The 14,422-nt window shown below is 35.0% G+C and overlaps 1 protein-coding gene across 1 annotated transcript in view; it reads left to right on the top strand.

The window, feature by feature from the left end:
- Positions 1-14,422, top strand: part of pcdh15a (protocadherin-related 15a) — a 173,894-nt gene that overhangs the window by 115,293 nt on the left and 44,179 nt on the right. The window contains exons 21-23 of the mRNA XM_042737424.1: positions 839-1,063; positions 4,380-4,496; positions 12,584-12,724. Of these exons, the coding sequence (XP_042593358.1) occupies positions 839-1,063; positions 4,380-4,496; positions 12,584-12,724 (483 nt within the window). The remainder of the gene's footprint in view (positions 1-838; positions 1,064-4,379; positions 4,497-12,583; positions 12,725-14,422) is intronic.

Genomic DNA, 14,422 nt, shown 5'->3' with positions numbered 1-14,422 from the left:
CAATGAAATCAAAATTGGCCCATTTTTACGTGCTTAATATATGTTTATGGTCTATTTGTGCATAATTCGGCAGTGCATAATTTTTTGCATTTATTTTATTCAATTATTTATTTATTTATTGGCAAGACTAGATAGATATCCACATGATGAAATCACAGCTTTGGGTTTTGGATGTGCACATCTGTTTTTTTTATTAAAACTTACAAATTCAACAATAATACAATATTACTGAGGAGCTGATTCAGATTATTGTTGGACTTTAAGTCTTAATCAAAAAAAAAAAAAAATACTAAATAGGTATGCACATCCTAAAGCTGTAATTTACTTTTTTTTATAAATACTCTTGCCGATAAAATATCAAAAATCTAATTTCATTTGATCATAACAGTTACTTGTACTACTTACCTTAATTCTGGTATGTAACAGCAACATCTCACAATCCAGACCATTCCCAAATATAATTTTTTTAAGTTCAATTTTCATTTTCACTCAAAAATAAGCCTGGTTACAGAAGTGAAATGCATTATGAACAGCATTTCATATCGTCCATGAGGCCACCATTTAAGATCTCTCATGTCATCTGATCGGCCAGTGGTCAGCTGAGATGGTCCAATCAGCTGCAGATGGATAAAATTCATGTCCTGACAAACTTTATTCCCCCTTATGACGAAACAGAAGGTTTTAGAATATGATGATGGAATTTTAATTTTCAGGTTTGCTCTCCCTTTGAGAAACTTTTTAGGCTGCTTTATTCCTGCAGTACCTGGCCAAGTGTTGGATCATTAATTCTCTTTTTTAACCTTTATTCTCTCTGTTCTCGTTCCTCTGTGTCTCTCAGGCGGTGGATGCCGATCTCGTCTCTAACGTGACCTACAGAATAAAAACAGAAGAGGCTCGGCAGCTCTTCGCCGTGAACCGTCTGACCGGCGCCGTATCAGTCCTGCAGGCGCTAGACTTTGAGGATTTGGCAGCAGGCAACAGCACCTACACGTTTGAAGTGGAGGCGTTAGATCATGGAGGAGTCCTTCCTCCTGGAATGGCCACAGTCATCGTTAGAATCACGGTAAGGCCTCTAAGAGCGCTCATCAGCTTTAAAAAACTCTGTTTTATCACACCAGTCTCAATGGCAGCACGAGAAACTCTTTTCCTGAGAGTTCTGCAGGTTCCAGTTGGAGATGGTTTGAACTTAGGGGAAGGAGGCCAATTTTCATCAGGTCTAGTGCCGTGATTGGATTAGATCTTTCAAAGCTCGTCCACAGTGTCTACGTGCTAATGCTTCTCGCAGAAGCTCCGCTGACTCTGTTCCAGTAATGCCTACAAAAGATTTGATCTCTGAATTCAATTAGTCTTGAAAGAGAAACCTCTGTGTTGGCAGGGTTGTGGGCGTTGTTTACTGGATCCTCGCCTGCGTTCATCTGCTTTCCCGTTGTGATATTTCTGGTTGACGGTGACAGGAGTGACAGACAAAGCTAGGTTCTGATGCTAGCCTGGCACAGCTATTCCAGGCCTGAATGACTCATTAGCTTTGTGACTGCAATTATGTGAGGATTTTAACGCGAGCGCTCTCCATCGCCTCGATGATTAGCCGGGGGATCAGAACAGAAGGATTAGCCTCCTCCAGTTTACAGCAGCTGGAGCGAGTGCGTGTGATGAAAAATGAACTTCATGTAAAAAGTTCCATTTTTAATTATGTAAATCTGATAGAAAAGTTGTGGTTTTCAGCGAGGGTGTATGCATTAGCATTACTGAATGCAATAGATTTTTTTCTGAGAATGTACAGAATGTAATAATTTTGGAAGTAAACTTTATAAGTTAGCATTGTGAGCAACCAATATTCAATGTTATAATTAAACTAATGCAGGGAAAATTAACTTTATTTCTGTAGGTAACATCAGTAAATGCCTTTAAAAAAAAAAGACTCGAATCACACCTTTTTGTGTTTTGGCTAGAGAGAGCGACCGACCCAAACAAGGTCGTTCCACACAAGTCCTGCGAGCAGCTGCCAATGGCTCATTAAATCAGTTTAGCGTCCTTTGATCACTCCAGTCCGTACTTGCCAAACTGTGGGAAGTCCAGAGCAAATACATGCAAATGAGCGTCGACCTACCTCGCTGCAGTGTCGCTTGCATTTATCAGAATAATCTATGCTTCTTAAATTTAAGTTAAAAAAAGCCATTTAACAAATTTAAGATCTGCTTCTTTTGTGTTTTTGGACATTAATTTAGAGATTCAGTGTATGAATAATAATAATTACAATTTAATGTTAAATGCAATTAATAATTTACATTTTGTATTTCATAATCAATGTTATTTTAGGATTATTTATTTAGTTGTCATGCGTGCCTACTGTGCTGGAGCGAGGAGACGTATAATTCCAATAAACATAGAACTTTATTGAACTGAACACCAGGAAAGCACATGTAGCACTGGGGTGAGACGAACAATACCGGATGGGAAATGAGGGGCAGAGCACGCTTTAAATACACTGAAACTAATGGGACACACTTGGGAACAATGGAACAGAACAGAAAATAAATAAAATATGGAGCACATGGGGAAAGGAAACAGACATAGAACAGAGTCTGACATTAGTATTATAATTTTTCATTAATATTTTGAATATACTTTTATTTTAATATTTTCAGTTTAATTCAAATAATTGTAGTCTTTTTGTTATGTGCTTTTGTCATTTTTTTTTACTAGTAGTACTTAGGTTGCATTTATTTTTATTCTTAGTTGTTTTTAATTTCCTGTAAGTAATTTTAGTGCTTTCTATTTTTTCTAAGTTTAATTTTTTTTTTTTATCTAATATTTATATTTTAATTATTTTTGGTTTAATTTAATGTCTTTTTTTTTATTGGGTTATAATCTCAGCATTTAAATAATCAATATCAAGATACACAAATTCTGTTATTGTTAGTTCATGTTAACAGATTAAATCATATTAATGCAGCTCATAAGAAACGTAAGTTGTTACTCAAGAACAGCTTTTTGCATGCTTTCAGAAACAGTGCTTAAATAATGGATAATTTTGGCTTTTAAATTCTGATTGACTAATCTGCATGGCCTCTCGTGGCTTATTTCAATTATTTTCTATTATTAGACAGTTTTAGAGATCAAATAATAAGCTTTTTTGACCTAATAATTCATGGATGCTATCAGCAGTATTTGGCACATAGATTTTGGGTTCAAAGATTGTTTCTCTTATTAAAGTGTGTGTTTATAGATCACGGTGACTTATTTCTTATGAGACGAAATTAAACCCCAAGAGATTTTCATGATCTTTGCAGCAACTGTTTTGTTGTGACGTGAAAAACAAAGCGGTGAATTGTGGTTTTGCAGCTGCTCTCTTCAGATGTGCCTTGAATCTTGAGTTTCTTGCGTTTCGCAGTGATCTTTACCTTCAACTTAGCAAAGTTTGCTCCCTGTTAGTTTTGCTGCAATGGAGATGGTGTAACAAATTGTAATGATGCTTGAGCTGAGGTGAAGGCAATATTATTAATGTCAGGGTAGAGTCATCATAGCTGGGCTTATGGGAGATTTCGAAGGTCTTGCAGGGAAAGATGCTTTTCTCCTGACTATCAGGCAAAGTGTGGCTATGTGTGTGGGCATATCCATCTGTGGCCAAGACCCCTAAGAACATTGAGAAAGGGTCACTTGACCCCTCTGAATAGTTGCAGGGTTGTTTCGATCTCGTGTGTGCCTGTAGCCCTCGTCCCCTTGACTCAGAGAAGAGCAGATTGCAGCATATAGATCCACATCTCCTCTGCTGTAGTTTCAGCCACTTAAACTCATGCTGAGGTGAAAGGTTAGGGTGTATCGACGTGCATTTCAGGTGGAGAATATCACTGAACTGAATATAACAGCAGCTTCCCTCTGAAGCATACTACTGAAAGTTCATCTCTCTCAGAGGTTCGATTCCAAAACCTAGCTTGCCTAACAGCAATGAAAATGTTAACAGTTAGTGTATATATATATATATATATATATATATATATATATATATATATATATATATATATATATATATATATATATATATATATAATATATTTGAAAGAAGTTAACATTGCCATTTATGAGGTTTCATATTTTGTGCATAGTGTATAATAAAGTAATGTTTGATTTCATGTTGACTTTAAAACACCTTGAAAGAGCATGTAAAGTGCTCTTTGATAGTGGTAGTGGTCGGTGGGGAGAGACAGCAGCGTCCGTAAGCTGATTAGTACTCTATTTATCATAATGTCACTCCTCACTAGAGGGGCGACAGCAGACAGAACCGAATCACTTTGCCAGCGGGCCTTGCTTACCTCGGTCCTGCTTTAATGAGTGTTATTAATACATCTTTCATCCATGTTTCTGTCTTTGTGTACTTTCAGGATGTGAATGACTTCTCCCCGGTATTCAGACACACACTTTATAAAGGGCTGGTGGCTCCAAATGCAGAGAAAGGGACAGTCATCACAACTGTGCTTGCAGAAGATCAGGACCCTCCAGTAAGTACACAAAGCCCAAATGAAGTACACTTCTGTGATCTCTGACTCATTCTTAAATTATATTTTGTACTCCATTTTTATAGGATTTAAAAATAAATAATAAAACCACAGAATAATGCAGGGTTTGAGTGAGGAGTTGTTATGGTTAGGTATTAGAATATTTATGGATTATTTCAAGTTAGATATTTGAAATGCATCTTAAATGAAATGTGGGGCCAGTAATGCACGTTCAAGGTCAAGTCAGGGCTGTGCAACTTTGAGATGAATAATTGAATTCAATATTGTTTGGGGTCAGTAACAATTAAAAAAAAAAAAAAAACTTTTATCTGGCAAGGATGCATTAAATTCACCAAAGGAGACAGCAAACATATTTATAACGTTATAAAATATTTTAAAGATTGCAAATAAATGCTGTTCTTTTGAACTTTCTATTCATCAAAGAAACCTATTAAGCAAAGCAACCATTTTCAACATTGATAATATTAATACATGCTTCTATGTATATTAAAATAATTTCAAAAATATCAAGTGACACTGAAGGCTGATGCTGAAATTCAGATTTGACATTACAGGTATAAATTAAATTTTAAAAATATTTACACAGAAAACAGTTATTTTAAATTATAATAATATTTCACAATATTACATTTTTCACTGTATTTTTGATCAAATAAATGCAGCATTTGTGGTCATTACAAACTTCTTTAAAAACATTTAAAAAAAACACACTGACCCCAAATGCTTGTACATATACAATGATGAATGTTAAAGGGAAAATATGTATTGTTTATTATTACTTAAATGTTTAAATATTAATTAACTTTTTCAAAATATTTATTTATATTAAATTCTAATAAATTAAGTTGTATTATAAATATGTTATAAATGTATGTTACATTTTTATTGTAATGTAAAATCAAATTTCTTTATAAAAAGTACTTACGTATGTTATAAATGTATGTTACATTTTTATTGTAATGTAAAATCAAATTTCTTTAAATCTACATGATTTTTTAATGTATTCCGATGTAAACACTAGCAAATTATGGCCTTGGCAAGGGTAGGTTAGCTAGAGCTAAGACTAGTAAGTACATTAGTTCATTTGAATGCATGATTGCATCCCTGGTCTCTTTTGAATTTCTTCATCTGAAGTTGTATTGTTATATTACTGCATATGAGAGTTTAGTTTACATGTCCCTCCATTAACATGTAGTCTGCTGTTGTGGATAATCGGTTTGTTCTGCGCTGTCACTCTCTCTCTCTGCATCTTTATTTGATTGATCTGACAGAGCCGTTTTACGTTTACCATCTGGAGACCGGCCTCTCTCTCTCTCTCTCTCTCTCTCGGTCTGTCGCTCGCTAGACGACTCCGAAATGAAATTACACACAACGACACAGACATTTTGACACCGTGGTGAATCTGGAAATAATTTTTTTGTGCTTTCATCAGAGAGTGGAAATATTTATTAGGCTTTAGAATGCAGCCCAGCACGCTTCTGCAACTTTTACAGCTGGAGGGAAGCGCAAGGCCATTACAGTATAGCAAAGACACACATCTCTTATTACCTTATAAATTACATAAACAAGGTTATTCGCTGCCTGAGGTTTGGTTTATTCAGAGTGGCAGCGCACGCCAGGGGCTGGATATGCTCTGAATGCCTGTAAATGTTTATCATCCACAGACTGTAAAACACAAAGATGTTTTGTGGGTTTTTGAGTCTGTATATGCAGTGTGGACGTGTTGTTAACAGACTTTATTGTAACCCTAGAACACAGTTGCAAAAGTTTCAAAGACGTCTGAATGTAGTTAGTTTGTAAAAGTAGTGTGTTAATTTGTCTGTTACAACTGGCAAACTTCACAAACAGCTTTACAGCCTCACTTTTTTTCTTCTTCTTTTTTTTTTCTTTGTGGTCAATTTTGGTTCCGTCACTTTCCTCCAAAGGGAAACAAAGCTCACAGCAGGGGTGTCAGTTATATAGAGGAAGCGTTTTCAATTGGTGTTCAGGAATGGCCTTTTCATTAGTGGGTGTTAAAATGAACAGCGATGTTGCTGTTGAAATTTGTAGCTTTTAATGTTTCGCTGCGTGGTTGCTGCAGTTGTCACAGATTTATAAGCTTTAGTTGGAGCTGGTGACGGTACATTCAAGGGAACAGCAGGGGTGCAGGAAAAACTTTTTAGCCCATGTCTTAGTCAATCGAACATTGAGTGATGTTACAGTATTGCCTTTAATACGCTCATAAAAGTGCATATATTGCACTTATAAACTAATTATATACACATTGCTGTTTAAAAGTATGGGGTCTGAAAGATTTGTTTTTAAAAGGCTGCAAGTATTTGATGAATATCAATAATCAATTGTATTTACATTTTAGAATTTTAAATATTTTCTGTTTCAATAGTTTATTAAAATATTAAAAAGTAATGTAGTTATGTGATGGCAAAGCTGAATTTTTAGCAGGCTATTATTATCATCATCAGTGTTGAAAGTAGTTGTACTGTTAATACATTTGTGAAAAATTTTATATTTTTTCTGTATTTTTTAATAAACAGAAAGTTTAAAGAACAGTATTTATTTGAAACATAAATCTTTTTGTAACATTATACATTTATTTATTTATTTATTTGTGCTGTAGATGTAAATTGGATATTGAGTGGCATGTTTGGATCCATATTTCTGTGAGAAAAAAAAGACCACAGTGTAATTCCTTACTCACTGAAAATCTTCCTCTCAAATCATTCACATCACTATCAGTGCAGACACAAAAGAACCAAAAACAATGGCATTACTGACGTCAAACTCATGCCAAGGCATATCTGAATAAATGTGGATACGAATAAGCTTTGGGACATGTGGCGGAGGACAAGATTTTCAGTGAATAACGATAAGTGTTTTTGCATAACAGGGCGAGTCCTGACAGCAGGTGAGAGAGGGCATTGAGGGGTGTTTGAGGTGACTCTGAATCGGACCCTGTGTGCTTACATCACCGTAGGGGACAGGAGTGTGTCAGAGAGAGGTGTGTGCTGTTGGGAGTCTCTGACACTCAGCTTAACCTGAAGGACAGAGACACAACACTGTCTGACCCTGAAGGGTTTTGAGGTTTTATTTTATTCTTTTTTATTTCAAGAATGCTGACAGTCTATGTGTCATAATAGTTGAAATCCAAAAATACTTATTGACTTTTTCTAAAATATTTGTGTGTGTGTGTGTGTGTGTGTGTGTGTGTGTGTGTGTGTGTGTGCGTGTGCATGTGTTTATGTTCCATTCTCTTCCAATCAATGTGTACTGAAGACTTTCATTTCTAATGTTAATATATATATATATATATATATATATATTAAAACATTAAAAACACAACTTTGGTCTTCTGTATACTTTAGATGCTGATTTGAATACTGCAAATGTCATGAAGGGTCTTCATGTTTAAAAAAAAAAAATACATGCCAAGTGTCCTGTATAGAAAAAAACAGTAGTATAATAAATTGTTACATATTAATAACATAAGAAAAAATTTACATTTAATAAATAATATTTATTAAACAATCTTAACTTTTAAAAGCAGTTATTTGTATGTAATGCTGTATGTTTTTTAAATAAAAAATATTGTAAAGAAATGCTAATTAATATAAATTTTTGTTTAGTTAACTAGTATCTTTCAGTAATGTTCATTTTTATGTTTTATTTCTGTTAATAACACATTTTTAGGCACTGTTTGCCACCATGGATGCTGTGTTTTAGCAGACAGTGTCAAGCATAAAATAGCTGTTAAATGGTTTCTTGAAGCTGTTCATTGTTTTTGTTTTTAACTCCAGGATTTGAATTCAAGAACTGTAAAATATTCTTTACATTTCAAGCTTGAATATAGGATAACTTTCAAAATGTTGCTAAAAAATAGAGACCTTTTTTCATGTTTGCCTCCACTGGCCCTGGCTCATCTGATCCACTGACCTGACTGAAATCCTTATTGTTGAGCCCGGAGTGCACTCATTTTTTATTCTCACAAGGTTACACATATACAGATCGCAGCCAAAGTTTGCAAAAAATTATGAGGACGGTCTCATTATTATGACTGGCATGCATCTGTGAATTTCTTGAGGCTGTGTTTTGTGCATGTGTGGCAAGTTCCTATTTGTTTTGATGTCTGGGAAGAAAGTTTTTTTTTGATGACCCTGGAAGCCCCTCTGAAATACCAGATTCATCATTCTGGTTGTGTTGTGAATCACCATGGAGACGTGGAGCGGCTCAATCTCTGTCTCTCTCAGGCATGACTGGAATTAAAGTCGGATAATTCTCACTTTTAAAATCCACTTCTCGGAAGCGGCCTTGAAAGGAAAAGTGTGCTGCAGAACAAGGACAGGAAGTTACCGTCCTCATTAGGGTCCCGCTTAAACACCGATGATTACAGTATGAGCAGCGCTACGTTTCCAGCCCACGCCGGCGAATGAGATAATGACACTGTATTTATATGCACGGCTGTAAAGGTCACTGGGTAATGAAAGCTCCTCCTTTGCCTTTCTGCTGGTTGAACCTCATGTCCTGAGCGTTGACTTCCTTTTATTTGAAAAGATTTAAAGGGATGAGTAATGGACTTCCATCCTTGAAGTGTCACTACAGAGCAGAAGAACCAGCGGCCATTAATCATACCAGCAGAGCATGAATACAATCACCAGACAGAAATTTAATGTGTCCTGCTAATGTGACTGACTCGCATTTGAGTGTTGACAGTGACACCTGTTGAAAGTGACTCATGAATGTCAAACATTAAACAGTTAACTGATTTTTATTCCGATTAGCAAGAGCAAGGCCTGACTAATTTGATGGCTTAACCCAGAAGAAATGCTTCCTTTTAATTTTGTTAAGGATAACTGTACTCTCTAGGGCTTAGTTTCTACAATATTCAGTATTTAATATTACGAATATCATTACTTAAAAAAAGCATACTGGACAAAATTTTAAAACAAGCAATTAATTAATTATTTCAGCAGTTAAGCCTGTTTTTTTTTTTTTAAGTCATACTCAAAGCTGCATTTATTTGACCAAAAATGCAGTAAATCTTTATTTTTGTAAAATTAAAAAATAAAAATATTTTTTCTATTGTAATATTGTCAAGCTTGTGTTGTCAGAAGGAAGATGAGGACAGGAGGTGCTGTTCAAAACTCTCTTCGTTTAATGAACAAACTTTAAACAGACAGAATGGTGAAGGGCAACATAACTAAACATAATGGTAACCAGACAAAGAGTGACTGTGAGGGAGCAACTTAAATGCATAGACAAATGAGGATAATTAACTAGACACAGGTGAAGGAGGTAAACTAATCAAGGCTAAACAAAACCAGGAACATAACCAAATAAGGGCACACAGAAACTAAACCAAAACAAAACACAGAAACAAGGTCCATGGCAACCGAAAGGGTGACAAATATATTCTAAAATGTTTTATTTATTTATTTATTTATTTATTTCAAATCTTACACAAATATAGAGGTGTGGCGTTTCCACAAAAGTATTAAGTAGCAAAAATTGTTTTCAACATTGATTAATTAGAAATGTTTCTTAAATGAATATAGAACTTCAAATTTAAAATACTTTGAGTTACTTTAAATTCCAGTAATATTTCACAATATTACAGTGTATACTGTATCAAATACTGTAAATACAGCATAAGAGATTTCTTAATTATTCCACACTTTCAACTGGTAATGTCTATGTATATAATTAATCTTTTTTTTTACTTGATTTTTTTGTTTAATTAATTAACCTAGTAGCATTTAATGTCTTATCAGTATTTGTAGAAGAAATGTGGAAAACTTAAGATTTTATATAAAAGAGTATGTGTGAGTGAGTGTGAGTGAGTGTGAGTGTGTGTGTGTGTGTGTGTGTGTGTGTGTGTGTGTGTGTGTGTGTGTGTGTGTGTGTGTGTGTGTGTGTGTGTGTGTGAATACACAAAAAAATACTATTTTATTACTTATTATATTTCCATATCATTGATATTTTGTTTAATTAATCAAATTAATTGCAATTAATGTCATATATCAGTATCTGTAGAAGAAAAGTAGAAAATTTAAGATTTTATATAAAAGATTTAACTACACAGCACTTATAGTTGTTGTTATAGTTTTTGTCAGAGACTGTATTTTATAGTTGATGGCACTTGATTTTGCGTAATGAAATGATGTTTCTATTGAGAAAAAAAAAAAAGATTAAGTAGTTAATGTTTTATCAAAGCAGTGAATCCTTCAGGGCCGTGTGGCGCTGTGATTATTGTAATGGCTGAAAGGGTTGCGATTGGCCTTTAGCCATGATTGTATTCATAATACAGCGTACTTTAATAGTGCATTTAATGATTCTTTTTATCATAATACTGCATCAAGACTACTGTATCTTTTCATATAGAGATAATATCATGACTATTAGCATAACGTCAGGTTATCTGTGCTTCCAAAGCTTGTGCGGTGTTGTGTTTTAATGACTAAGAATCAGATAACCTCTCTGCTACATTCATTATAGCAGATTTTGCCTGCATTTGATGTTCTTATGTGGCATCATGGCTGGATTTTACACATGAGAACCAGGACAGCAGGGAGTGATACAGTAATGTCAGGTCACCGGATTTAACTTTGCTTTGCCTAAACGTAGTGGTGTGATCGTCTTAGCAGAGATTAAGGTGGTCGGGTGAGGTAAATCTGTCTGTTTTACTCTTCCTGTTCATGCCGTCTGCCGTCAACAAGACTACAGTGCTGTTCATTTTCATGGCCTGCCACAGAAGCTGTTAAATTATGCATTTCTTCTTTAAATAATGCTTTGAAAACATGGGGGGTGCCAAAGAAATATGACACTAATAATAACCCAAAGAAGAATTTTGACATGGACTTAAAAAAAAACTAGAAACTAATTTCTTGGCTGTCAGAGATGTAAATGTGATGTTGCTTCTGTCTTTTTCTACTGCAGTGTAAATGACTTTGTATGTTTACCACAGCACAAAGCATCAAACATTTATGACGCAGGCAGTCGGAAGAGCTGTAAAGTATCAGTAGAATGAGGTGCAGCAGACGGAGCTCTCTGTAGCTCTACAAAACACGATGCCCGAGAGACCTTTGAGGAAGTTCAAACCAGCTATTCAAAGAAAAGTCAATCCTTGAAAAGAATAGTTCATTCAAAAATAAAAATTCTGTCATTATTGATTCACCCTAATATCATTCTAAACCTAAAGGAGATGTTTTGCAGAATTTCCAAGCTGTTCTTTTCCATATTTTTAACCGTGGGCTGTTAAACTCCAAAGAAGACCACCATAAATGCATCAGAAATGTACATTTTGAGTGTAAACAAGATAAGTTCTGCTCACCAGTGCTGCATTTGTTTAATCAAAAATACAGTAAAAACAGTAATACTGTGAAATATTATTACAATTAAAATAGTTTCCATTTTAAGATATTTTAAATGCAATGTATTCCTCTGATGCAAAGCTGAATTTTCAGCACCATCACTCATCTAATATGCTAATTTTCTGCTAAAAAAAATAATAAAAAATAATAATAAAAATCTTACAGTATATCAATGTTGAAAACAGTTGTGCTGTTTAATATTTTTGTTACATTTTTTCAAGATTATTTGATGAATATAAAGTTTGACTGTCATTTCCGATTAATTTAATGTGTCCTTGCTGAATAAAAATATTATACTCCTCCAAAAAAAGAAATCTTTCTGATTGCCAACTATTGAAGTGATGTGTAATTTTCAATGAATAATGACTCATTTCAGTGTGTTCCTCACTCAAGACATTGAAAAACCTAAATACTCAAAAGGCAAATAAGGGCTTTTATTTGCCTTTTTGGAGTTTGAGAGCCACTGATTTCTGTCTTTTGTTGTGTGGAAAATAGCAGCTTGATTGTTGCAAATGAGTATGATTTTAAGGGCATGGAAAGAATATATAATGAAACCCCTTTTGAAGCAGTGATAACAATAGAAGTCTGTGATTATCTAATAATGTGATGCATAGAATTAAATATAATAATACACCAACTTTGGTCCTTTAAACTAAGTAGATGTGCTCTAGGGATGTGTTGATACTAACCGTGTTCCTCCCTCAGGGTATGCCTGCCAGTAAAGTGCGCTACAGAGTGGATCAGGATCTGTCTCCGTACAGCGGAAGTATCTTTGATGTGGAGACGGACACAGGACGAGTTATCACCAAAGTCAACCTGAACGAGCAGCCCAATGCCGTCTTCAGGGTGAGTCTGAGCTGACAGGCCGTCCGTCTGCTGTTATACACTTCACTTGTGCTAGTTAAGTTCAAAACCAGCAGAGTTAAAGTTTGTTTTAATTCACAAATGTTTGTAACAGCAAAGCAGTATGGAGAATGAAATGACTTGGATACATCTGATTTTTGGACATGCTAAAATTGATGAGACGTCGTCAAACCTGTAGACTTTTATGCTTATACTTTAAGATTCATTAGGCTTTCATTTGATATCAAGAACTAAAATGACCAGTAGCCTACTTTTACAGCATGTATACATTTACATTTTTAAGATTTTAACAATATACCATTGTTCATTATTAATTAATGTTCATTCATAATACATTATAGATTCAAGTATAAATTAACATTATTTATTGAATTATGAATGAACTCAAGTTAGCAATGAACAACAGGATATTTTTTTAACTTACATTAACCTAAATTGATAAATGTTGTGTAAGTATTGTTCATTTTAATCTTATTTACAAAAAGGTTAGCATTAACCTTTACAAAAATTATATTTAATTCTTTTGTGAAGTTTACTGCATTCATGTTGATATTGAAATCCAAGGTTTTGCTGAGCTGAAGTCAGGTTAAAATTTCTCCTTCTAATGTTTTAAAGGCCAATTCACACTGCACCGACAGACGCAGACTAACAGCAACAGACAGGTTTGTTAGGTTTTGTCGGATGAGTGTGTTAACCCTGTCAGCATCTGTTGCTGTTCTGCATTTGTTTTCGCCGATTGAATGTGTTGAATTGCCATTTGTCGGGTCTTGGAATGTCTTGGAAGTGGCATTGGTCTGTGTCTGTTGGTGCAGTGTGAATCGGCTTTAAAGGGATAGTTCACCCCAAAATGAAAATTCTGTCATTAATTACCCTCTTGTCGTTCCAAACCCCGTAATACCTTTGTTTGTCTTCAGAACACAAATTAAGATATTTTTGATGAATTCTGAGGGCTCTCTGACCCTCCCATAGACAGCAAGGGAACTACCAAATGCTCGACAAAGTAATCCATGTGACATCAGTGGTTCAACTGTAATGTTTTGAAGCTACAAGAATACTTTTTGCACAAAGAAAACAAAAATGACAACTTTATTCCACATTTTCGGCCCTACTACGTCACTTGTGGATTTGCGTTCACGACAGTACCATGACACGAGCATGTGGTGGCGCCAGCGCTGACCCAGATCTGGCGTGATGACGTTGAACACATAAGTATGGGGCTACTGGGCCAGAGTGTAAACAAGGCAACATCATAACATTACAGTTGAACCACTGATGTCACATGGACTACTTTGTCAAGCATCTTGGTACTTTTCTGGACCTTGAACGTGGTAGTTCCCTTGCTGTCTATGAGAGGGTCAGAGAGCCCTCAGATTTCATCAAAAATATCTTAATTTGTGTTCTGATGACGAACAAAGGTCTTACGGGTTTGGAACAACAAGAGGGTGAGTAATTAATGACAGCATTTTCATTTTTGTGTGAACTATCCCTTTAAGATCGTCATAAATGGAAATGGTTTGTCAAATGGTGACCAATAAATAACCAGCATGCATCTCAGGTAATGTGCCCAATTATGCATATGCATGCCTGGTAAGCAACAGATATAGCTGTTTATGTCAAAAAGTTCTAATAATAATCATAAGGGAAGAACTGTTGTTAACTACAACAGCATATTGTGCCACC

The sequence above is a fragment of the Cyprinus carpio genome, chromosome B13 (genome assembly GCF_018340385.1).
Source record: "Cyprinus carpio isolate SPL01 chromosome B13, ASM1834038v1, whole genome shotgun sequence".
Classification (NCBI taxonomy): domain Eukaryota; kingdom Metazoa; phylum Chordata; class Actinopteri; order Cypriniformes; family Cyprinidae; genus Cyprinus; species Cyprinus carpio.
This window is presented reverse-complemented; position numbering and strand designations above follow the sequence as displayed.